The sequence below is a fragment of the Dinoponera quadriceps genome, unplaced genomic scaffold (genome assembly GCF_001313825.1).
Source record: "Dinoponera quadriceps isolate SergipeBrazil2010 unplaced genomic scaffold, ASM131382v1 scaffold616, whole genome shotgun sequence".
Lineage (NCBI taxonomy): Eukaryota > Metazoa > Arthropoda > Insecta > Hymenoptera > Formicidae > Dinoponera > Dinoponera quadriceps.
Genome location: NW_014555184.1, coordinates 563,372 through 589,441, shown reverse-complemented (window position 1 = coordinate 589,441; position 26,070 = coordinate 563,372). Strand labels below are relative to the sequence as shown.

Below are 26,070 nucleotides of genomic sequence, written 5' to 3'. Positions count from 1 at the left end.
CTTCCCACTTAACACAAAATGCCACTACCACAGTCAATACGAAGCTTTCACTTCGAGAGAAGAGAGCCTCTAGTAGGGGAGTCTCTAGTAGGAGAGAGGCACCAATAAAGTCACGTTCTTTAACATACTAGCCAATCACAGAGCAGCTACTGATTTTTTATACTCCCTAAAATTCTCGTTACCTTCGTGTCATTCTCGGTACACCTCGTGAAATTTCGTGTCATGTGAGCTATCATGCTAACAGTGGAGGGGATGGCTCTCGTATTGCACACAAATGCATATGTGTGCACGTGACTGGTCCCAAGTGCACACATATATGACATGCATTTGTGTTCACATGAGAACTATCACATATTAGGATGTGTTTGAAAACACTATACTTAGGTGCTATTACTTGGGTAATTGATTTAGTAACATACTAGAAATGTTGTGTTTTGATTGGTTAATTTTTAATTTGTTACTAGATCTACAAGAGAAGCATCGTGTGACATGAATTTTAGGGGTTGATAACATGAAGTAGTATTGGATAATCGTCGATCGATGAATTAATTACAAAAATATATATATAACGAACTATGTTAATAGTCTGCAGAAAATTAGAAGGAAAAAGAAGCGGGATGTTACGATGTAACAAAGTTATCTACAAGCGTTAAGCCGGTATTCACAGTCGGATCTTATATTTAAAGACCGTCTCAAGTTTATCTTCAAATGCACTGCGGCTCATTTCATTGGCTACGAAGCATCTGTAGATAAACTTAAGCCAGTTTTAAACGTAAGATCCGACTATGAATACCGGCCTTAAAGAACGAATTTTCCTATTGGATATCAGACCGTCGTACTTCGGGTGCAAGGTGAATTCTATATTAGTTCTCTATGTACTGCGCGTTACTGTACATTGTGTACGCCGTAGCAAGTAGACAAATGTTCGCGACGAGTGTGGTCTTGCATGAGATTGACGGGTTGTAGCGCGACTTGACTGACCCGTTATTGACTTGAAACGTTAATCCGGGATCGGGAATTCTCGTCGCGCGTGTTGCTTGCGGAACCGCGAGACCGTACAAATGGTGCGACTGCCGTGTAGCACATATGCCAGGCTGTTGAGATCTTGCGAGGTCTCCTAAGGGAAGCGCCTTTGACGAGCGGTATCAGCGCGCGACTCCCCGGAAAAGCGGATTCGGCTGGCCGAAATGGCAGAGAACCAGGACAATTCGTCAAGTCAAACCGGCCAAGGTACGTCGCCGATGGCCCTGGCCACGCGCGTCGACGCCGCGTACGATCATGGAAAACCTAACCTAACCTCTCGGCGGTTATCTCCTCTCGAGAAATGGATATCCGCGGCTTTCCTCCCGCGACGTTTCGCTGTTTCGTCTCGAGTTCCCGGTCGCTTCATGTCACTTCGCGATCAAATTCCGATTGTTGTTCGTTGCAGGTTCTGGCAGACCCTTCACTCTTCAGCGATTGGATTTTCGAACAAACAATGACGTTCAGAACGAGATGTCAGGTATGTACGAGATTCTAAGAGAAACATGTCGAACGTCGGGACAATCATTCGCACCACCTTGTTACAGAGAAAAGAAGACAGTTGAAACTTAGTTTTCAAACGCAAGGCAGCAATCTGTCATTTGCCAATTCCACAAATTCTTCCTCCTTGTCAAATTCAACAGGAGCTACAGCGTGTCCACCCATGTGAGATCTTAGTGAGACAATTTTGTCGACATCTGTGCACTGTCGCTTCTATGTAATAATATTGATATTCTTTTTCTGTTTACGACGACAGATCCTCTCGCCCAAGTCTGCCTTTACCTAAGCTGCCAGTCAGACCTCGCAATATGTTACAGCAGCAAGAGTTTCTTCCTGATAAGGCTAGGTATGAGATTGTTGAGGGAGAAAAGCAGGAAGGATACACGCTGTATGATATATTACAATGGAACTCATTGCAGGGACAAATTGCGAATGTGCCAGTCCATGCAAACTACTGGTAAACTGCAAATATCCCCAGATGTGGTGTATGACTTCACAAGTGAAGACCTTCAAGATCTCGGTGAGATAGGAAGGGGAGGATTTGGAACTGTAAATAAGATGATACATAGGATAAGCAATACCGTTATGGCTGTGAAGGTAAATGTTATTCATCTCTCCTGACACACAAGTTTTCCACCCACTACCACACTACCAAGTTTCTTCAAAATTACATGATCTGTCTTCCAGAGAATTCGCTCCACTGTGGACGAAAGAGAACAAAAGCAACTATTAATGGACTTAGAAGTTGTGATGAAGTCAAACGAATGCCCGTGTATCGTGCAGTTTTATGGGGCTTTATTTAAAGAGGTATATAACTTGAAGATACCGTGAATCAATGTGCGATTCGTTACAATATTTTGTCTCTCACACACAGGGAGATTGTTGGATTTGCATGGAACTCATGGACACGTCGTTAGATAAATTTTATAAGTTCATCTATGAGAGATTAAACGAGAGGATACCGGAATGTATTCTAGGCAAAATTACGGTGGCCACTGTAAAAGCGTTAAATTATCTCAAAGAGAAGCTGATGATAATCCACAGGGACGTGAAACCTAGTAATATTTTACTGGACCGACGTGGTAACATAAAACTGTGCGATTTTGGTATATCCGGCCAACTCGTAGACTCGATCGCGAGAACCCGGGACGCTGGTTGTAGACCATACATGGCTGTGAGTTCTGCCATTGTCAGAATTACGGAATGAATATTTCACATTTGAGCTGAATTGTCTGAATTACCCTTGATGTTCGTTATTCTTAGCCGGAAAGGATAGACCCACAACGGGCGCGTGGCTACGATGTGCGGAGCGACGTGTGGTCGCTGGGTATCACGCTAATGGAGGTTGCCACGGGATACTTTCCGTACCCGAAGTGGAATTCTGTCTTCGAGCAACTTTATCAGGTCGTTCAAGGCGATCCGCCACGGCTCTCCCCTAACGAGAACGGGAATCACTTCACCATGGACTTCGTGAATTTTGTGAATACATGGTAAAATGATTTCCATATTCATTTCCATCAACGCACACTTGACTGTCCGTCGACGTTTCAAGACGCTTCCTTCGACGTTCCATAATACGCCTCTATGTTATTTGTCCGAAGCTTAATTAAGGAGGAGACTCAGCGACCGAAGTACAATAAACTGCTGGAACACCCGTTCATTAGACGAGCGGAGGAGGCGACGATCGACGTTGCGGCGTACATCAGCGGCGTCCTGGACAATATGGCCAACAACGGAGTGACGCCGTTCACCGCCAATCAACCTTAAGTCGAGATGGCAGCGCGCGACAGGGCACGTCACGTCATAGTACCTTGGTTTTTGCCAGTCCTTCGGACTCTCACTCTCCGATTACCGTACATGAATGGATTTACCGCACTCCCGATGATCTAGGTGTAGGTAGCGGAACCGACCATCGTCGTCTTGCTTAGAGTCGTATCGTCTTGTCATGGTGTGACAACCGTGTATCGCAAATAGCGAATAGAGGTGCGCGTCTGCGAGTTGGCGTTCGTCAAGAGTGACGTACGCGCGGTGATCCAAAGGTTCAGTCCTCCTGTCTAAATACGCGCCAAAGTGTACGTCATCTCCCCCCCCCCCTCCGTTCCGTCATCTCCATCTCTTCTCTTGCCTCTCTCGTTCAATACAAAAATCTAGATATGTACGTCGTGCTCCGAATAGAAAAGAAAAAAAAAAGGAAAAGAAAGAAAGAAAAAGATTCTTCTCGGTTCTCTTGGTACCGACGCAATTTAACTCGATGAATTTTTAGCGGGTCATATGCGTATGTATGTATGTATGTATGTATGCGAATTATATACCTATGTATATACCTATATATACGCATAATTATATCTTGCCTAAAAGTCTTGATTTCCACGACTTTTTGTAAGAAGCGTCCGGGGAAGCTCGATAGGTACCACCGGCGAGACGAATCCGCCGAGGCGGTACAGAAGAGGATAATACCCGACATTGGCCGTTTTTTCGGTGATTTTCTTAGGACAGATTTAAATACGAGTATCAAATGTTAAGAAGAGTGCTGTAATGTAATGGAAATAAATCATTGACACTCGCATGCGTGAGACGGCACTTCTTTCCCCCGTCCGTCGACGTCGAATTTCCCACAGCCCGTATGTCGGAGGATGTTCACGCCTTGGTGATTCCTTAACGACGGACTTCTATCCACCGGCACCGACCGTTTATCTGCCAGGTTCTAAAGCTGCGGGCCCAGGTGTGTATTGCCTCGTCGGCGAACGGAAGACATTTCTCGCGCGTCTCATCGAGAACAGTTGCCTAAATTATTAATTGTTGCAATTCAATTTCCCGAAACGATTCGGAAGACGGTCTTCTCGAGCGAGACATTCGTACGTCGATGTGGAGAAAGATCAATGCACATTTCTTCGGTTTTCAATTGGAGAAGTGTAAACATTTGTCAAGGTTTTGTGCGCATTTGCAAGTCGCTCTTGTATTTACGTTTACGTTAGTCGAGCAAACAACTGTCTCGCCGCACTTTATGCGAGAGCAAACTTCGCAGGAACAAATTATAACTATAATCGATAACTCTGGCGATCGCGTACGCGCACCTGTCGTAGCGGTACCGTTTGCACAGGTAAGAAGATGGCGGTACATTGGTATTATGGCGGTTGACGGTGCTGGTGCTCGTGAGGTGATAGTCGTTAGTTCTGACAAAGCCGCCGGCGACCTACGATTAATTTATCGCTGCTGAGTAATCTCGGATCTCGCGATGAACACGAGCACGGTTCGCCCGCAAAATTCAAAGCAAGTCGGGTTAAAAGTGTCTTATTAGTCATTCACAATCCGTTGTGCGCGTGAACTCGATGCGGTATAGTGTCTTATTATAATTTAAAACCTATATATAGGTGTACACGGCAACGCGCGTGATTTCCGCGAAATTTAAACTTCCAATTCGGCAGATCGAAGCCCGTAGTTCACAGTTGGTGGTCTTCGAAGTGATGCAAAGACTGTCCGTCGTTTAACAAACCTGCATCTTCACCGATCACAATCAGCGAGCAAGTGCGCATCCCTATTCGACTCGGCTGCGAGCAATCTCTCGGTGAATATAATTTCACATTTCTCCAGATTACATATACTTTCAAAGATATACGATTATATCGTGTGATTTAGCGCGATGAATCGCTTCGAGAGATCCCGCAACAAGTCATCTCGACACGATGCGCGAACGAGTTCCGAGAAACTGACGTGAAAATCGTGAGGACGAGAGCGTTTCGAAAAAGGGCTCGAGATGATACAACGTCGAAAATGAAAATTCGACGACGGGGGAGGGAATTTTCGTCAAAAGCTACGACGTCGTCAGTATTTTTTTTCATCTTCGAAGGTTCGACACCGAAAAGGGTCTCTCGTAGGTAATCGTAACGATCTCATGGATTTTACACAGACGTCATTATCGCCACGACGGTTGCGGCGGTAGATTGCCTGCTACTGCTGCTGCTGCACTCGTCGGAATCAATTCTCTTGAATAATTGATGCGAGCGCCTCCGCCCTCCCGGAACTCCGCGCTCATATCCGCTGTCGTCTATATCCGTAACCTCGGCGTATTATCTACTCTTTTAAATTGTCCACTGAAATACGTCCACATCATTGCTGTCGCGCGGTGACCTGTTACTATTTCTCAGGAGGACACCAGCACAGCCCGCTTCACCCCTGCGCCTCCTCGAGGGGACGTCCCCGCGCGTCGCACGCAACGTATTCATTTTCTCTTATTTCAAGATCGCTCGAAACAAAGGAAATTAGCCGGTCGCGTCACACTGTCGTGAAGCGCGATCGAATCGACGCGGGGGAATCTTCACGTGTCGCGTGCGGTCTCGAGATTGCAGCCGGGCGTAATCGCAGATCGTGTTCTACGGGTGTCGGGCTCGTATATACCCTCGATTTCTCGAAGATTCGTCGCTGTTATCGAGTCGCGATTCCGTATATAATGGAGCCGGCGGGAAATGTCGCTAATGTAATAACGTCGAAATCGATTCGGATAAATTGTACGCATGGTCCTATTATGTCTTTTTACATGGCGCATAATGTTACGTTGTTGCACGTAATACGTCGCTTCGCGAACGGCAGGCGAGTAAACTTAATGTAACGCGTATAATGAAAAGGTAGTAGTGACTCACAACCTGACGCCGCGACGCGCGGGGAAGGGCGGCAGGTGGCTGGCTGCTGGTTGTTGATACTGACTGGGTGCTGCTGCTACCACCACCGCCACCAGGGTGGTCGGTCAGCCAGCCAGCCGGCTGGGTAACCCAGCAGGGCCGACGAGGGAACGGATGTTCCCAGGAGATTATTGATCCGTCGCGCGGATACTTTCACTTCGACGATGTAGCCGACGGGGGAGGACCTCGATTGCCGATGGCGTCCGTCCAAATTCCTCTTGCGCTTTTCGCTCCCGCGTGAAACCTGCCATTTAAACGTAATAGGACTTGCCGAGTTCCACAGTGAACTCATCGTAAGTAGAACAGATTAATAGGAATATTGTGGAGGGTGTTCTGCAAGACGCAGTACGATTCGGAAAGAGGGTTGTTTGAACGGGGAAAAAGAACAAGTCACGAATCCAAACAAGGGACTTATAACTTCTGTTTGGTCGCTAAGAGTCGCGTGTCTCCTCGTGATATTTTTCCATCAGGCGAGAGAAGACACCCTCTGGAGGTGGATCAGCCCTCCATAAAACGCCCAAATTGGTTTACACGCACATTGTACGCGGCTGTTCTACATCTGTGTTGATCCTGGCCAGCGAATCTCGTGCTGACGATGCCGACGGACGCCGACCAATGATGATGAGGTCCGGGCGAATCTCTCACACGCCATTCTCGTCTTGGTCGAATGGCTGCGGCTCTTTCCCCTCTTTCTCGTTCCAGGGTTATCGTAACTGGCGGTCGCTGCCTCCCCGATTCGATCAATGGAGGCACCTGTACCAAGGCGAATGGGCGAACACGTCCACCCCCGGCTGAGCAGGACGAAATGCGTGTATCGCCGCCTCTTTCCACGTTACATTCTCGCCCTGCGAGGTGTCTCTCACCTGAAAATACGTCGAACGGATAATTCGCACTCGCAAAAGTCTGAAATCCACGATCGACGAATCGATTCTCGAATCCACGAATTTCAAACCGATACGCTCTCCCGCAATTACAAATCGCGCATCTTCACATTTAATCAAGCAATTGTTCGAGCGAGCTAAGCAAGCCGCCCGTATTAGTTCAAGGACGCGTGATACGCGTATCGACACGTGGTTCCTCGAGATTTCTGCCGCTCGGAAAAAAGCGCCATCCCGTCGAGGGAAACCGGAGATTCGGGACGCGCGCCTACAGACTCGATGTATTTCATAACTCAATTAATAAGTAGTCTGGTCGCCGCAGCGGATCCTATCGGCTCCACGGTCTGAAATATTTCGGCGCAGCGTGCGCACACGGCACGTACGCCATGACCCACCAAACTCACGGAGGGTGAGCTCCCCCGGCTCGTTTCCCGGCTAGGGGAGGGTCTCGAAAAGGAAAGAGGGTCTGTCCGGCGTGTGTGCATGGTCCACCTGCAAGAGGGAACCCAGCACCTGTCACCCCGCACCGACTACCTCCACCAGGTCGGGGGCGAGCAGGTAGACAACGCGCGTACCACCCTTGCTACCAGTCGAACTCGTCCGACCGTGCCGTGTGCACACACACGCGCGTTCTCCCGCGTCGTTTATTATTTCGTATACGTGTCACCTGTCCAGCAGCGTCACGGCTGTATTTTATTATTAGCGGTACGTTCGTTGGTAACTGAAAACGTCAGCCAGAGATATATCATTCTCACGTCGCATCGATGTGATTCCGCGAGTCTGGAAGCCACAGTGCGCGATAACGTGTGTTATTATTGGTGTTATCGTTTAAATATCGATATTGGAATATTTTCAATATAATATCCAGCCGATATCGCCGATACTACAGGGGACGCTACACCGCAAGAACGTCGCGAGAGACAATTTCGCGCGACGGATATTGACGAATACAATACTGGCGAGCTCCGGTCTGTGCTCTGTCGTGATCGATGTCGCCGCTTCTTTTTCCGCGAACGAGCGGATGACGTATTATCTCGCGGACGATGCGTTTTTCTCGGCGGAATCGACCTAACTGCGCGTCCTCGGCCGCTGCTCTCGGCTCGCCCGGGGCATTTTACGCGATTGTTAGTAAGATGATCGCACAAATTATCGGTGTAAATGATCAACGCGCGGAATAGGACCGTCGTGACGTCAAGAGAGACGTCCCAGCGAGCCAGTGAATCACAAGGGTATCGCGTGGACGATTCCGCGAACACCGCGTAATCGGAATTTAACATCAACTCGCGAGTAGATATCGGCGATACCTGTGAGTGAGTAAGAGAGAGCGAAATGCACAGAAAGCGCACGTCCTGATGAAGTTTCGGCGTCGTCTCGCGAATATCAAATCATCCTGCGTGCTTTATCGTCCACTCGCAGCAGAGAGTCTCTCGTTTTTACACACACGGGGAAAAGAACCTCACAGTTCCCGCGACTGAACAGGGGCCAAATGAAAATTCGGTGACAAGAAATGAAAACTCGGGGACAAGAAATGGCATCTCTGTTACCGCGACTGAGTGTGAATATTCGGCTGCATTAAAACTCGCTTGAGACCACTGACAACAATTGACTGCACGGGGAAAAATAATTTCAGGGGACAACGAATTTCACATGCTGTCGCAGTAAATTAATAAATATACAAGCTATTTCTTAAGTATACTGTCCGATATATTTGAAGAGTTGATTTTTCAGGTCATTTTATGAAGAACAATTCACATGATAACACGGTTCATAAGAACTTTTTTTTTCATAAAATTACTTGAAAATCAACTCCCAAAATATTGGACAGCATACGTAACAAACACCGTGTACATTTATTTATTTGCTACTGCAGCATATAATTTCATATCCCTCGAAATTATTTGCCTCCGTGTGAGCAGAAACCTCCAATAAGAATCTTTCCGTTCCTACAGCCGAGTTTTCGTCTGGTCCAGTGAAAAATTCAATTACATTAACGGACTTGTTTTCTCCGTCTGATCAAATTCATTGCGTCATCATCAATCCGATTGCTTTCTAAATGCAAACTCAACGAACGAACGATTGTTCTGTTCGTAGACGCTCGTCGCGCTCGTACACCCGGGTGATGAGAGATGGCGAAAATGAAGATAGAGCTGGTGGAAGTTGAAGTATCGACGGAAGACAGCAGCTCGCTCGTCGCACTGGGCAGCATGGACACGGACGATTACGACGGAGTCGAGGCGGAGTTGACGAGTCTCTCCTGGCTGCAATCGTTGGACATCACCAGCGCGTCCGGTCTGCCGACGCCACCTTGCTCGCCCTCGCCGCCGCCGCCGCCGGTCGCTCGCCAACCCCCGAAAAAGCTCTCACCCTTGGTCAAAGCCGAATTAGGTAATCCACTCGAGTGATCTAGAACGGAGCGAAAATGAATGGTTTCAGTTCAATTGTCAACTAAGAATCGATTATGATTATTATTAAGTGTAGTTATGTTGCGAAACTTTTTGCAAATCCTGTCGAGACGAACTGCGCTTCTTATAGAATGACTAGATTCACAAAGAATGTGATATTTATATCTCTTATTTAAACTTTTACATAATCACATCGTGTGTCCTAAATTTCCTAAGCTTTGTAAACTCTATGTACCACTCGAGATGTTTCGTTCATTTAATTTATCTCACATTTAACAACAGAGAACATTGTATGGAAGGTTCAACTGCGTCAGCAGAATTTTTATATCAGCCAATGAATTCCCTGACTTTTTTTTACAATTCCTCGAAAGCTCTTAGATGTAATTTATACAGAATTCTATCAGAGAGAGAGAGGTGATTAATTTGTTTTTTACTTATACTTACTTTTTTCATTTCAACAATTTTCTACGTCCCATGAATGGCTTTGTACACCAAGGGGTTTTATTCCCGTTAACTGAACAATTAAACATACAAAAGACATTATGATACATCAATCTTCGAGTCGGAATTAATATTATTAAAATACATAATACCGCATAATACATAATAGTAATGACGCATGTATGTACGATTCAGCGATAATTACTTTGCTCAGACCTTGCGGAAAACGCTGAGAAGTATCGAACGGATCCCGACGCGAAACCGCCGTTCTCCTACTGCACTATCATATGCCTTGCGATGCGCAAGAACAACAACAAGGTGTCCCTTTCCAACATTTACGCGTGGATCCGCGAGAATTTCCTGTTCTACAAGTACGCCGATCCGGCCTGGCAGGTAAAGCGCCTGTCTTTGTTTAAGCCTGCGCAGCGAGTTCGTAATAACTCAACCGTACGATTCTAGATTAAACAATAACCTGATCGCGCTTGTCACCTCTCGCGGTGAAGAAACGCTAACGGGGGTCTTTTTCTCGCTGACAGAACTCGATTCGGCATAATCTCTCGCTGAACAAGTGTTTCGTCAAGTTGCCGCGCTCCAAGGACGAGCCGGGCAAGGGCGGCTTCTGGAAGCTGGACATCGAGCGTATGCAGGAAGGCAAACGATCGAACGGACGCCGTTCCGCGAGGTCGCAGCGAGTTCGCTGCTCGAAGAACCGGCAGTCCCCGACAACAGCGGTGACGACGACAATGACGGCGGCGACGACGACGCTCAACGCTCTCAACAACAAGCCGCCTACCAGCTGCTTGTCCGCCCTGTACGAGACTCCGCCCAGCAGCGTGTCGCCCCCGATCCCGGACACTCTGTCTGAAGTGCCGGAGTCGACGCAGGTGAGCCTGAGCGAGGATGATCTCACGGGTCTGCTGATCGCCACCGCAAACTGGGACGAGAATCAGCTGGACCTGTTCGACTCCCTGCTGAACACCCTCTAAACGCCGGCGACGACTCTCGCGAATCCATCTCAGGAATCCATTGGCTCTCTCCGAGCGAAACGCACGTTCTCAGGTCTGTGCGTAGTCCTCGACTTCCTGTTCCATTCGATCGAACACGAGTAACAGCGGTTCCCCGGGAACCTCGACTCGGCTCGACCTGAAACGAACCGAATCGTTAGCCCTCCGTTGCATTTTGCACGCGCAAGAACGTTCTGTTCCACGTAGCAAACGCTGCCGCGCGACAGCACACATACAACGCGAACGGGTAATCCCGTTCTTGAATGCAAAAGTCTCAACTGTCTAATGTCTTTTACAAAAGGGTCAAGTGTCGATTCCGCGATTGAAGTTTGATATGCGACGGCAGAAAGAGTCGGGAAAGCGATATCAATGTTAAGGGAGAACAAAACCGAGGGGAGAAGAGCGCACATCTTCTACCTCCTTCCTTAACTGCAGATACATACGATACATAAACACAAACACATAAACACAAGCAAACATATACACATATACATATATACATATATATATATATATATATATATGTGTATATATATATAATATAATGAGTGACTAATAATAAGCGTTGTGATTTCAACGTAAGCGAAATCGTCTTAACACGCCGTCAAAACGTATAAGAAACAAGCATTGTAACGTGTGAGAACTGTTGCGGCTGATGGTGACAAGATTATATTATAAATGATCCGCGTTTGAAGTATTACTAGATTATGCCGCGAAGTACTCGTCGAGTATACCTCGGCGACATTACGCGACGAGGAATATCGGTGTGTATTTAACGTACCTTGCACCTTGGTGAGCTCCCGTGAACCGGGAGCGCGAAACGTTTTCTTCTTCTCCCGTTTCGCGACGATTTTCCCGACGACGATCCTCTTTATTTTTCAATCAGCTTACCTTTCTCCTCAACCTCTTACTTTCGCCGCGCGTAGTCCCGATGTTTCATAGTCGAGCGAGCCTTCTTTCTTTTCTCCTCTCATCTTCTCGTGTTCCCGGATATTTATTCGCACCGATATTCCTCCTCGCCGAGAATGGCCGTACTCCTCGCGGCGAAACGATTCACGCATCGTGCCTTCAAATAATTAGCGAGTGTCCCTTGTATTAATTCTTAAGCAACGCGCCAGTCAGTCCACGTGTGCCAGATCGATCGATTAGCGCGCGATGCGTACGATGATATTTTCTATCCCGCCGCGTTCCAACATTCATTTTAGCAGCGATCCCCTCGCTACACCCCCCTCCCCCCCTTCTATTTTTACATCGCGTACAAAGAGAGAAAGGATGTACATAAATGTGTAGCGTTTCGGAAGAGATGCACCGCGAGTCGATCGATTGTGCCGACTATCGTATCTTACACGATATGTACGCGATATACGTCGAGCTGCACACGACCGTAGCACGCGCGACTTCTCTATTTTATTATTCCCGCAAGGTGAACAATTTGGTGTTAAAAACGGAATTCCACTGGAATTTTGTGTTACCTTAACAACGTGAATGTATGAAATAATACTCTTAGGGCGCGTTCCACTTAACTTTCGCGAGCATCATTCTGTTGTTTCTCTTGAATGTTAAACAAAGACAGAACGATGCTGGCGATCGTTAAATGGAATTTTGTAGCACGCTTCATTGGCGTTAGATTGGCTCAACACTGGCCAATATTGGCTTGTGCTGCTAAGGTAATATGTCAACAAGATGAATATGTTAATTTAACATTATATTTGTGTACTTCTTAACGCATTCCCCATGTTAAAGTAACACAAAAATTTCAATGGGCCTTTTTGTAACACAATCTTTGTCACTGTGTATGTCGTCTCGGCAATTAGAAGTGATTATATGATTACCATTACATATTATTATCTTTATTCTTATTCTTATTATTATTATTATTATCATTATCGTGATTATAGCGATGTTATTTCGTTGTATGGACCGTAGGTGAAGCGTAGAAATATGCGTTAGATTCCTACACTGTTATATGCGGGGTATTCTCGAGAAATATCCTTCTCCTCGACAAGGTATCGGTTACGACAACTCGGAATTGAAAAAAGAGAAGGGGGATCTTCACGCGCGCAAGGCTCCATTTCGGGACATGCCGCAAACATGGCGGAACAGAGCGATCATGTCGAGATCCCTTAAAAAATGTCCGAGACGAATTGTCGGCGATAATTCCGATCTCACCTGGAAAATTTGAAGGGTTGAATTTGGAACTGCGTATAACGACGTATTAGGATACCGACTTCTCACTTTGCGATATTTCGAGCGACACCCCGCACATACGTTTTGCGTTTTACTGTCGACTGTGTAATTACCACACGATAACGTTAGAGTACAACTCGTCGGAAGCGATATTAGTACGCCAGTGTGTGATATATCTAACCGTATAGTCGAATCGGCGTGTCAATTCCCGCATTCTAATTTACGCTTCTTCTTCAGAGTCCGTCCGAATTCATCCGTCCGCAGTGAGGTTGTTGCGTGGCATGCGACGAGTGAGAGATAGTCGCACATAGTCCGTCCATCCGTCCGAAAATTAAGCCTGATTATACATTTTGCATGCGTTAGTAGAAGAAAAGAATGCGGATCAAAAATCGGTTGTCGCGACTTGAGAAAAAAAAAAGAGAGAGAGAGAACGACGACAAACCAACAGAACCAACGATGTAGTCGATTAAAATCGCGCGTATATTGAGCGCGATTCCCGAATAGAGTGGATATGTGCCTTTCGAAGTAAGACTAAATAATTGTTTTTCCTCTTCTACCTAATTATTTATCCACGATACTATAAGGGCTCAGTGCAACGTGTGGTTGTCTCCATGATTTGTATCCATATAATTTAACATGTAACTCTACGAGATATAACAAATAAATATCGAAGAACGTCACTTCTGTTGAGATACTTACGTCCGCATCGTGAATCCCTGAAGCTAAAAGTATCGTTAAAATGTTTTTACGCGAGAGAATTAACGTACTTCGTGTTGGTCGCATCATCTAACGAATTGGTTTGTTATTATTTATGGTCAATCGGTAAAATCGTAGAAACGATATATTTTCTTACCGAAAGATGGGAGCACAAACGTGTTTCCTATTTTGTTTTATATCCATAAGATGTCACTTGGTGATGTGTGACGAGGTTAGATGATGTGTTCAGAATAGAGGCAAATTTGATAGATATGTTTCATTCAATATTTTTTAAGATAATAGAAGAAGTTTAAAGAATTGAAAGGGCCTTTCGATACTACTGGAAGAGCAACAAAGTATTAAAATGTTTTTAAGGTTAAGGAACTTACTTTTTTAAATATTCACCAGAAGCAACTTTACTCAGTTAACAATGTTTATTTTGAATGAATTACAGCTGAAAATGCTTTAATTTTTCGATGCAAAAGTACATCAAAATGGATATAAAACAAAAAATTATACAAAGATTCAACGCACAACTAGGATCTGACATAAAAAATCTTCAAGAAATCTACGATTTCCATGAAAATCTCAAGGCAGAGAAAGATGAAATTGAAAAATCTGTAAGTTGCATTTGATATTTTTACAAGTAAATATGTAGTATGAGAAATGTATATTTATGACTTTTGTTGCGTAGTTATCAATGGCATCAACCGCTGCTCCCTCCAAAGTAAAAGCAGTAGTTGAAAGTGTGGAACATATCAAAGATGAAGCTGATCATTTGCAACAAATTTCCATAGACCTCAATAAGAAGATCAAAGAGGCATTTAGTGAAAATGACAGAAATTTGGAATTACAGGAAATTATTGATAAGATTGGTCAATTAGACAAATCATTATCTTATCTATACTTCATAAAATATATTGAAAATATCAGGTAATTATCAAAGAATGCGATATGATTTTTATTAATCCATTGAAATATTTTATTTGTGTTTAGTGACGAGATGGAGACATTTCTGTCATCAGGTGACGATGATTCATTGATAACTTTATATACAAGCTTGACAGAAGTCAGCTGTCAACTACAAACATCTGCCTGTCATCATTTGGTTAATTATGTTCATGAAACGCTACACTTTTGGCATAATCTAATCAAGGAAAAGTTATCGAAGTACGCTTTTTCTCTTCTCTTGAATATACCTTAAATCTAATTTATATTATTATTAATATTATACTTGTGACAAAAATGACTAAAACTTACAGGGAATACAATGATCTGTTGAAGACACTAAAATGGCCTTTCTGTGGCACTAATGCTAGTTCAATGAGCCCACCCTTGCCAGAAATGATGACAAGATTTAAGATGCTCACTGAGTATCTTTTTCATTTGCAACTACCGTATCCTTCTAATTCACAAACCAATTGTTCGGCAGCTCATTAAGAAAGCAATGAATTGATAAGTTAATATTATCCTTAACACATCTCTCAACGTATTATTTTAGAGAAGAAACAATAAAGCCTGTAGTAAAATCTGTACTGTTAACAGATTTTGCGCCAATTAGCTTGCCGATCACTTATCTGGTGCGTCCCCTCAGACAGAGGTTCGTCTACCACTTCACAGGATCTAAACTGACAAACCGCCAGGATAAGCCAGAATGGTTTTTTACGCAGATATTAAGGTGGATTAAGGATCATGTACAGTGGGTGCAGAAGAACATCCAGCCTGTGGCGGATGCTATAGGTTTCGGGCATTTGGATATAAAGGTCTAACAAAGCTATTAGTCGAATCTTAACATTCTAATTGTTGCTTTCCAGTTTCTAGGCACTAATCACAGTATATTGGCAGGTCGAATTCATGCGCGCCCTGGTTCAGTTAGCCGTCGAGAAGCTTCATTCCGAATTACCCTTGGTACAGTACGACGACACTTTATTCGCGCATTTAGTGGACGAAGCTTTGGGATTTGAACGAGAATTACGAGAGACTCTGCTGTATCCTCCAACACAACCCACCACTATCTTCGTTTTAACACAAGCGCAAGTTTTCGTAAAATGGATCAACATAGAGAAGAAATGTGAGTGACGAAATACTTGATTCACCTGTGCTTCAATACACATGTATTTTCTCTTTGCAGATGCAACGGAGAAAATGGACGCAATATTGAGCTCGAACACAGCGTGGGAAAGGCTGGCAGGTCCTGACACGGATGACATGAAAGTCACTGAATGCGCAGACGCTTTCCTCACGCTTCTCACCACGATCTCTGACAGATATAAACATTTACCACAGCCTGGACACAGGTAATTAACATAAGACATCGTAAGTGAGAGACGTGATAGCTATAACGACAATTTATAAAGATTGCAGTTTCTTGAGCTGCAGTTGGAATTGATTGACGACTGGAGAGTGCGATTGCTACAACTATTACATGAAAATTACGAAGATCCATTGACCTCGCTCATGCCGCACATTCTCAATACGTTACATTATGTCGCAACCGTTTTGGAGGAATGGGGCATAACAGTCGTGTGTATCTTTTTACCTATAACGAGAAAAATGAAAACGAAATATTACTTATCGCAATATACATCTCTCTCTTTCGTTTACACAGCACTTCCTGCAGCTATATTTCTTCAAGAAACAATTCGAAGCCGTAGAGAATGCTACCGACAGAGGCAATGACGTCAGCGAAAGCATCGGAGAAGTGGAAGGCACTGTGTTTGACGAAGCTGTCGGTCTCTTACAACGGTTAGAGAAAGAATTAATAAGTGAAATCAGCGACTCGGTGGCTCTAGACGTAAAGGCAAAAAGTAGAGCTTACAGGACTGATAAGTAAGTGGTTTTATTACATGTCAAACTAGTATCAATGCAACTTCGACGTATCTTTCGATTTACCAAGTGCCTTTTGTTAAGGTGGTTTGCGATGCAGTCTTCCAAAGAAGTTGCTTCATTATCGGTAACGCCAAGCGGCTGTCCCATGTTCCAAGAGTTGGCCACACGTCTTCACATATTGCACAATGCTCTCGCTCTACCATTGTTCCGTCAAGCTTGGAAGAGTTTAGCTGCTCAATTTGATCAAGTACGCAAGTTAAAAGTAAAAAATACTTTACTATATTATTTTACCACCAGTTTCTGCCTAATTTATTTTCATATATTCCTTGTTATAGTTTCTCTTTGAGGAAGTTGTACTGGTGAATCATTTCAACAGCGGCGGTGCTGAACAATTACAATACGACATCTTGCGAAACTTATTTCCATTGTTTGGTTTGTATATCAGCAATCCGGAGTCATTTTTTCCTTTGTAAGTCCATAAAATTATTGCAAAAGTTTCCTCGTCTCGAAGACAAACGTACAATCATCAGTTATTTTAATTTTTTTTTTCAGGATCAAAGAAGCATGTATACTCTTAAATATTTTAGTGGGTTCAGCTATGTTGCTTCAAGAGGCACTAAGTAATAATAGTGATAAAACTGCGTCGGCAGAAATTTTAGCGGACGTCGGTGTGCACAAAATGTCCCCCGAGCTTGCTTTGAAAGTGATAGCGACGAGAACGGATATTATACATGTGTAGAGAATTTTCTCCTTGCATACATACATATATGTGTGTGTGTGTATGTGTGTGTGTAAAAATGGAATTTATTGTACAGTAGTGAATTCACCATGCGTTCTGTATTACACACTGTATATATAAATAATTAAAATAATTTTCTACTTATCTTAATTATACGTTTAATGTTCCAGCCATTCGTGTACACTTTGTGTAAATACTTAGCACAGTAATATTATACCACCGTTGTCGGCGCCCAATAACAGCAATCGATTAAGGGGAAGGACAGCCATGGCAGTAAGGACGCCTTTGAAAGCGTCAGACTTCAATTTCGACGAAGAGAAGGACGCTGTCATTTCCACGGCGGTATAGACACCAATTCGATTCGCTGTTGTTCCTATTACTAATTCCTGCTCGTATGTCGCCATGCAATGAACGGGTTCCGTCGCGCCTCTGGAAAGCGATAGAAATGTAACATATTGTCATGATTTTACGTTAGAAGTAACACAATTTTTGTTACGATTCTCAGCAACTCGGTCTTACTTCATGTGAAACTTAAGTTTGCCATCCACTGCGCTCCACACAGCGATCGTTTGATCCAACGAGGAACTGACTATAGTGGTCTCGTTGATCGCTTCTAATTGCAATATCTGCGAAGAATGTCGGCGATATAAATCGGTGAATGTGAAGTGTTCAATCGTTAACAGTCCTTGAATCTCTACCTCGCATTCATGTCCCTTCCAAGACGCGATGATTAAACCAGTACGAGTATCGAGTATCGTCAAGAAGCCCGATGCTTGACCTAAGGCGACCCAGTATCCGCTAGGCGCTACCGCGATACATCTGATCAAGCCAGTTGGATTCATAGAAACCTACCAGATATTGGCGTTAAAAGCGTTAATTCCCGGATAAGTGACTATAATTTTAAAGTTTCGAAAAAAAAACCTGTTTTTCCACCAATTTTCCGATTTCTTTCTGTCCCAAGGATACAAGAATTCGTTTAGGAAAATTCACGTATTTTCGGTTAAAACTCGCCACATTTACTGTTGTCCGTAAAAGAAATTTAAGAAGCTAAAGAAATCATTTTTTTCTGAAACTTTAAAACTATATAAGTGACATTAATTGTTCCAGTTCCGATGCCAGCGTGTACATACTTTCATTTCATTAACATATTGGAATGTTCTGCAATCGATAACTCTAAGAGTAATATCTGTTGTTCCCACGAGAAGAGTCGTAGACGGAGAAGGGCTCGAAGCTAAAGTGTTCACAGGAACTGGACGGCTGCTTTCGGGACATCCCAGAAGCGAGCCCATGAAAGGGTCCCAGCAATGAATCATACCGTCGCAAGTCACTGCGTACCTCAAAGACTCCAGGAATGTGAGCGAAAGGATAGATTTCTTGTGCCCAGTGTACGTATATTGACACGACGAGACTGTATTCCCATCGCCCTGACGGCACGATATCAATAATTAACTCGCAATATTAGCACGAAATGCTGCTCATTCGCATAGCGAGTAACCTGATCGATAAATCTCTACCTGGCTTCGTAAACTCCACAACTTCACGATTTTGTCTCTGCCGCCGCTCATAAAACTATTTTCATTATCCAGTACATTGAGACACCGTATACTGTTCGTGTGTCCGCTGAAAGTCTGCAGCTTGATCTGCTTTATGTTGAATATTGTATCCTTATCCGGCCTTCCTATCTCGTGCTCCCAATAAGCCAACCAATTACCGCGCAATTGCCGGCCAGCGGACGACAAGCAGTTCTCGCGATTGGCAACGGCGCCCGCCTCCGTCGCAGACTGGGATTTAACGTCGTCTTTTTGTATCTCGAATCGATTTCCTACCACAGATATATTCCCGAAACTACAGACACCTTTGTCGACTAGCTCCACGTTCTCCATCACATCGCAATCCGTAGGCAGCAACGTATTGCACTTCTCCGCGTTATCTTCAACAGCAAAGCAAGAAATCAACATACCATTTCGTCTGATATCTGATATATTGTGGAATAAAAATAGTTTTTTTTTTTTAAAGCTCAGGAAAAGTTTTTTTTTCCATTTCTCCGCGAATTTCTTCGGTTTGTGTCCAATAAGATGAAAGAATTTGTTCCAAAAAAATTCTCGTTCGGTTAAAACCTGCCACATTAATTTTTTTCTGTAAAGAAGAATGAAAACCCGAAAGAAATCCGCGGAAAAATGAGGGAAAAAAACTCGGGATTTTCTCCGAGCCTTCAGAACTATAAATAAAAATCGACACACACCGATATTTTGAGAGGTCGCTTTAATCTCTTGTTCATAATCGTGACAGAGCTCCTGCACATGCTCGTGGTTCTTCAGTATCTGTTCCATCATCTCGCTGTCGACGCACCTATAAAAGAGCATGTACGCCTTGTGAGCAAATTCGCTGGTGAATACGGCTCGTAACTCTTCGAACGCCTGCAAGTGAAGACGCAAAATGTTCAATACGCTCACACCATCGTGCAATCGTGAAATATAACATAAAAGAAAAACTCCATCGCGACTCACCCTGTTTCTTTGTAAATCAGGTACATCGCTGTTTTCCAAGATCGGAGGGGAATACGAGTCCGCCACGTCTGTGTCGAGTTTGTTCCACACGTAAGTTCCATTATTATCAAATCCGCCCTCATTGGCGGCTTTCACCCTGCGCGAACAATATGAAAGGTAAACAAACACCTTCACACCGACGGATTCTTATTAATACGCGATATATACTCGCAAATCCCGGTCTATCGTTACCGTGCGAGATAGTCGTTGGATGCGGCTGCTTTCTGCCCAGAATTATCCGGAAGTCTCTCGCCGCATAGATTCTCGCTGAAGGCTTTGTCGAAAGCTAAAAAGAAGCGTTGGATCGGCACCGCCAGGTGGTTTTTCGTGATCACACTGCCAAGCCGTAAGCTGAGAGTGAACATCGCTTCCAGACATTTTTCAGCCAAGGCGATGCGCGCGAGCGTTCCATTCGGGAATGTAAATCTCGCGGTTGACAGTATACGTACCGTAGGATGCAGAATGGACTTGACTATTGGCTCCTATATCCAGATATGAACGAGTGTGAGCTGCGCCAAATTTCTCTTCGCCATGCCACAAGCATGCAATAATTAATTATAAATACATTACATGCAGTACGTCCATCACAGTGGCGTCGCTGAGGTACGACGTAATGTGATTTAGCAGAGCCAAGCAAGAGACCAGGCCTCCTTCCAGATTTTGCGTCAGCTTCCTCTTACACAGCGCTAACAATTCGACCATGTGCGCAAAATATTGCAGCAATATAATTTGTTCCCCGTACAACCCTGGTGAAGTGGAATAATTGTTGTTGCATCGGATATTGTTACACGAGAGAAAAATCCGTCTTTCGTTGGCGACACGCACCTGCAATAGCAGTGAGGCATTCTAAAACCTTAACAGCGTTTTGGTCACCGGCTAAGATCGGCTTCTTCCACGCGATACCTTCCAGATACATGAAATTATTGTCATCGATCGACGTCAGGTTCTCCTTCCCAGCGTAACACAGAGTCAGCATTCGCAGGAGGTTCCGCGACAAGTGTCGCGCTGTGAGCACCGGGCCGAGTCTGTGCGACAGCCAAATAACCGATTCTGCGCTCATCTCAGAAACGGTGCATTCACTCGGGATGGTTCTTCGATAAACGTGATCCAACTGATGTACACCTTCGTCGGGCTCGGTGACGTTGCACTTGTTATCGAGGTCGGGGCGGAGCGTGGCGGAATTGTCTTCCTTGGTGTCTGTGCCGCTCGTGCTTTCAGACAGATTACTACCGGAATGGATATTTGTGGTATACGCACTGTTGTAAGTGAAATCTTCACTAGAGGTTTTGCTACCGACATTGCAACCGATACTATTAAACTCTGTTACTAACTTGGCACCGCAAGTATTTGCTTGTTTAGGTATTGGAATCGTTGGCGACTTGACGGAGCCGCACGGCGAATTTTTGTTCGCATCGTCGTTCGAGTCGTCGTTGAGATTTAAGTTGAGATCTATGTGTAAGTCAATGTTATACGCAGTATTACTTAAGGAATTCCACAGATTGTCGTCCGTCTCCATGGCGAATACCTCTGCAACAGACCCAATGTTAAAGTTCAGCCGTTCTTCCACCGGAGAGATACGTCAACGTCGTCAAATTGTCATCAGCAATTAACTCGATCGTCAAACTCGGCTGTCAATCACCTTCGACGTCGTTATCCGCCGCTATGTTAGATACGTAATCATTGGTCGTTGGTCCGGTGGGTGAGATGACGGTATGCTCGGAATCTGCAAACGAATCTTCATCCAACGGAGATAGAATACCCTCCCCGTCGCCGCAGGGTCCGCTCAAGTCACAGCTCCTTCGCGAGTAACATGAAAGCATCGACACGCCGAATGAAAGGGGGGAGTCACGTCACACGGCATGATCAAAATACGACTTCTCTCCTTACTTGAGATTGCCCGTCCTATGCGTGCACGTGCCGAACGAGCCCTGCACGTAATCCTTGTATCCTCCTACCGCTTCCACCAGTGGATTGATAAAGTTGTCTAAGAATCTACGCAGTCCTAGTCTGACTATCAGTTTCAATAGGAACGTCCTGTGATATAATCGAGTAGTTCTGAACTTCGCAAACGTTCCTGCGGGCAGCACATCGGCATACAACGTCGTGTCCATGATCGAGCCGTTTTCATATAACTTCGTGATAGGCGAGAGGAACGTTTCGGCTGTGTCCTTCGGACCCAGTGTTCTGTGGGAGGAAATGCGAAACGAGAGAGAAATGTAAAAACGGATGTCATTTTTACGGAGAAGATCTGCGACACTCACTTCGCGATAGGATCGAAAAGATGCCAGGCGGCCAATACCGCGCTGTAAGGTTCTTCCATAATCTGTACTATATGAGGGACTATTAATTGCAGTGTAGCTTCTCTCGCACCGCCGGCATAGGGTAGCAGACGTTCCAACTCTCTGGCGATCGCTTTGACTTTGCACTCGCTGATTTTGCACAGATACTTTATCTTCGTTTTGATCACAAAGTCCATATCGTCCTCGGCCTTCAGGATAAAGTTCAATTCTCGTACCAAGCCGTTGTACTCTTGCAACATTTCCACGATGTTGTACAAGTACTGGCAATACTTGGAGAATGGGAACAGGCTGCCGGACAAAATCGGTTGTAGAAATTGATGCGCAGACGGCGGCGGAAGGCCCATGTACGTTATCGTCGGATAACGAAAGGGAATCTCGTTCGCCTGGGGAGAAATTTCGACGCTGTTACAATCGATGTTAGCTTAATGACGGTTTATACTTGGAAATTACCATTGAGATGTCGTTCATCTCCATATTGCCTATATTGTAACTCTTTGGCATGATATCGGTCTGTAAGAACAACGATACGATGTTCCTTATACATTTCGGCAAATTGTCCGCCGACGTTCTCAGAGTGTTCAGACACGTCGCGAATCTCTGCGCGAAGGACGCCTTCTCGACGTTCCATGTCGCGCGAAATTTACCGGCTAGAAATATCTCCACTATCAAGCAACCGAGTATTTGCTGCTCCTTGATACGACCGCTGGCCACGATCTGCTTGTAGTTGGTGGGAAAATCGTGCGACTCTATCGCGGGTTTGTACACCTGATGATTGACCTTATTCATGAAGGTGTGCATAGATTCTACTTGCACGATCGCCGCGACGGGATTAAAATCCTTCGGGAGGATAATGGGCTGATTGACGGACTTATCCGATTTGATGTTGTCCTCCGACAGTAAAGAACCTCGAGAACGGCTCAATAAGCGGCTTAGTACGAGCGGCGACGATCTCGATGCATTCACCGCCGTTGCAGGCAGCTCTTCTTCCTCGATGCCGGAACTGTGGCCCTCATCGTCACTGATTCTACTTGCAAGTTGGTCATTCTCTGCAATCGTACAGCAGCTTGAAGGATCTGCATATTCGCACTTAAAACTTTTCACAACGGAAGGAGCTTATTACTTTTGTTGTTAGCTGAGACTGTCGATCGTAGTCGTGGCGGTACTTTGCCCCAATAAGGAGATGGGATAATCCTCTGCGGATGCGGTTGCGTGAAAAGCTGTACAACTCCGGAATTCGTCAAGTCGGTATGATTGTCAACCAACTGCAGACAGACGTTTTTCGACTTGACAGCAGCGGAGCCCGACAGTCTGTTGGTGTAAAAAGAAGTATATCTAAGTAATACCGATCTAAATAAGCCCGAGAGAATTCATACTTGTAGCCAAAGGTCAAGTCTATCCAATGATGCAGTCTTTCCGAAACATAAAAGCTCTCCAATGCTTCTCTGTGTTTTTCAATGAAATCCTCCGGAGAAGTCGCCCATGCTGGAATTTCCAAGTCCGGCAAGTCCTCGTGGATAGACTACGAGCGAAACACTTCAGAAGTATTGAATTGAGGAAGATATCATCACGCAATTATGTAATATTCTACCTTGAAAACGTTAGGATCGGTGAAAAACTGCGGTATGCACTCATCGGGGCTCCAATCGTATAATCTCTGAATCGAAGCTGGATATTCTCCGGGTACCCATAACGGTCGCACGTGCTTACACAGCACAGATTTATTATATCGACGCGAAAGATATACATAATAAGTAATCTCTGACAGAACATCTGATACATGATGTCCAACCTGTCGATCGACTCTAATTATTCGAAATAACACCACAAAAGGTCTATCGATTCAGCCGACATACCTCGGTTGATTGCGAGTCGAACGTGAGATCTAGTTGCCTGTCACCTTTGTTCAATCGAAACTTTGATTTTGTTAGATCCCGCCAGTTGCCACCATTCCTCGACGTGAAATCCGTCACCCAAGGCATCACATGATGACAACTAGGATTGCCGTATCGTCTACCGGCCAAGTTATTCAGTGCAATGAGATAATCGAAGTTGCTAATGCAGTTATACACCCACATCTCACATAATTTCTCGATACTCTCGTTTAATCCAAAGTCACTGTTACTTGATTGAAACGTGCTGTCTTTCTTGCAGTGAGTATTGTTATAGAAATGTTTCTCTTTATTTTCTTGAGAAATAGATGAGTTCATATATTCACTTTCAGGTTTTAAATAAATGTTGTCACTTAATTTCGGTAGTACCTAAGAAAGAAATATCATTTCAAACCTCCTATTCTTTTTGTTCGACATTTATCTTACACAGCAAAATATGAAGATCACTGCTGTATAAGTAGGTAAGCTCTATGATATACCTGAATAGTAAAATTTTCTGTAACTAATATATCACTAAGTGTAATCTCTCCTAATGCAAGACCGCGATCATGCAGGTCTCTAGATAGCCTTAATAACTGATAGACCACAAACAATGGTTTTCCATGGCTTGTATTAAGGGCGGCAGGACTGTACATCACACACCTAGAAATTAATATTTATAAATAAGAAAATAGCAATACACATGCCTTAATTTATAAAATTATCTTTATAATGAAGAAATAAATAAATGTAATCATATTATGAGTACTTACTCACGAAGGGAGTAATTTGCAGTCTGTTCATAAAAGATTATAAAAGCAGATGTTGTTTCCATGACAAAATGAACTGGTACTAGATTACAATGTGTCTCGGATAATGTACCATTTGATACTGATAAGACTGTACCATGTTGTACTTGTATTAGAGTACAGTTGTACATTCTGGCCAGTACTTCATGCATGATGGCAACATCACTCACATTGGCAGTAATATTAGATTGTTCCTTTTGATCAACAAAATTCCAGGGATCTATGTATACATAGATATTGTCAATTTAAGTGAAGAACATCTATATTTTATAAGAAAAAAGCTAAAAATAAAAATAAAAAATAAAAAGCTATACATACTGTAATATTTCTTGTATGATTCTTTCCACAAGTTTCGATAATTAGTTTCAGCTACATAATGCAACAATTGTGAGAACATCAATTCTGCCTGATTCTTTATGCTAGTAACAGGCCTTTCTCTTGGCAGAGGAATTGCATTTTTGTATTGTTTTATATATACCTAATGATAATAATTAATAGTTCTAAATACACAACTGTTATATTTTGCACGAAATGACAAAAAAAGATGACAAAAAAGAAGTATACTTTTGCATAAATCCTCATCCAATCGCAGCCTAATTCTTCGAGAGTGGGTTGTGCCGCAATCTGATCACCGGACATTCGATCATGACTAATAAAAGAAAACGGGCCGACTACCAACAAACGAGCGAGCCAATTTCTGTGAACTGTTAGGCAAATTCTTCCATCTGTCAGTATCATGTATTTGGCAGGTACTAGCAGATGTTCCTTTATTATATCCATCTTGTACACGTACGTATGTACTTCTCAAACACTCTTACGCAAAAAGAAACTTTGACTTTTCCCTCTCATTTTCGTTTACTTTTGTCGGCGAACAAATATGCGTCCATCATTAACGTCAAAGACAGCTGATTTGTGAGTTATGAACCATAATGGTCCTCCTTGCTGATTTAGCCTAGAGACTCTCCTACCATATATCTCCAATAACATATCTCCAATAACTACATAGGCTATCGTGGTCCATTTCACGTTGTAAACGTTTTGAAGCGCCGTATAGACCAATTGCGTTCTTTCTTTAAGCGCTCTAAAACGTTTTGAATCGTGAAATAAATTCTAGCCATTATCGTCTTTTCGTTTCGCTTGCATCTTTCCTTGAACTTTCTACACCAAAGTGCAG

The 26,070-nt window shown here is 44.0% G+C and overlaps 4 protein-coding genes across 9 annotated transcripts; 3 read left to right on the top strand and 1 right to left on the bottom strand.

Annotated features, from left to right (window-relative positions):
* The first annotated feature begins 864 nt into the window (after window positions 1-864).
* Window positions 865-3,711, top strand: LOC106743213 (dual specificity mitogen-activated protein kinase kinase 4). Its single transcript, XM_014616842.1, has 9 exons — window positions 865-1,230; window positions 1,430-1,501; window positions 1,569-1,686; window positions 1,778-1,867; window positions 1,941-2,118; window positions 2,209-2,328; window positions 2,396-2,695; window positions 2,785-3,011; window positions 3,123-3,711. The coding sequence occupies exons 1-9, from the start codon at window positions 1,188-1,190 to the stop codon at window positions 3,286-3,288; spliced, it is 1,314 nt and encodes a 437-aa protein (XP_014472328.1). The 5' UTR covers window positions 865-1,187; the 3' UTR covers window positions 3,289-3,711.
* A 4,083-nt stretch (window positions 3,712-7,794) lies between these two features.
* On the top strand, window positions 7,795-10,916 carry LOC106743319 (forkhead box protein J1-B-like). Of its 4 annotated transcripts, none has more exons than XM_014617045.1 (4): window positions 7,795-7,879; window positions 9,167-9,460; window positions 10,133-10,311; window positions 10,455-10,916. In XM_014617045.1, exons 2-4 carry the CDS (start codon window positions 9,202-9,204, stop codon window positions 10,902-10,904), a joined length of 888 nt encoding a protein of 295 aa, XP_014472531.1. In that variant the 5' UTR covers window positions 7,795-7,879; window positions 9,167-9,201; the 3' UTR covers window positions 10,905-10,916. The 4 variants fall into 4 exon arrangements, with proteins under 4 accessions (XP_014472531.1, XP_014472530.1, XP_014472529.1 ...); XM_014617044.1 differs by having other exon boundaries at window positions 7,847-8,043; XM_014617043.1 differs by having other exon boundaries at window positions 7,847-8,381.
* A 3,120-nt stretch (window positions 10,917-14,036) lies between these two features.
* LOC106743318 (RAD50-interacting protein 1) lies at window positions 14,037-17,517 on the top strand. The gene is made up of 13 exons (XM_014617041.1): window positions 14,037-14,180; window positions 14,260-14,425; window positions 14,500-14,738; window positions 14,802-14,975; window positions 15,068-15,202; window positions 15,307-15,568; window positions 15,651-15,876; window positions 15,937-16,102; window positions 16,163-16,328; window positions 16,414-16,634; window positions 16,716-16,881; window positions 16,970-17,103; window positions 17,187-17,517. The coding sequence occupies exons 2-13, from the start codon at window positions 14,282-14,284 to the stop codon at window positions 17,371-17,373; spliced, it is 2,220 nt and encodes a 739-aa protein (XP_014472527.1). The 5' UTR covers window positions 14,037-14,180; window positions 14,260-14,281; the 3' UTR covers window positions 17,374-17,517.
* Window positions 17,421-25,860, bottom strand: LOC106743316 (WD repeat-containing protein 81). Of its 3 annotated transcripts, none has more exons than XM_014617037.1 (23): window positions 25,461-25,860; window positions 25,215-25,374; window positions 24,861-25,116; window positions 24,588-24,750; window positions 24,073-24,477; window positions 23,808-24,008; window positions 23,593-23,738; window positions 23,340-23,527; window positions 22,670-23,265; window positions 22,181-22,602; window positions 21,807-22,103; window positions 21,559-21,716; window positions 21,251-21,446; window positions 20,745-21,175; window positions 20,490-20,665; window positions 20,112-20,401; window positions 19,881-20,016; window positions 19,616-19,790; window positions 18,888-19,303; window positions 18,504-18,797; window positions 18,072-18,221; window positions 17,893-17,999; window positions 17,421-17,802 (listed from the first exon to the last, which is right to left on the bottom strand). In XM_014617037.1, exons 1-23 carry the CDS (start codon window positions 25,674-25,676, stop codon window positions 17,571-17,573), a joined length of 5,811 nt encoding a protein of 1,936 aa, XP_014472523.1. In that variant the 5' UTR covers window positions 25,677-25,860; the 3' UTR covers window positions 17,421-17,570. The 3 variants fall into 3 exon arrangements, with proteins under 3 accessions (XP_014472523.1, XP_014472524.1, XP_014472522.1); XM_014617038.1 differs by having other exon boundaries at window positions 20,745-21,145; XM_014617036.1 differs by having other exon boundaries at window positions 20,745-21,446; window positions 25,461-25,676.
* Between the last annotated feature and the right edge of the window lie 210 nt (window positions 25,861-26,070).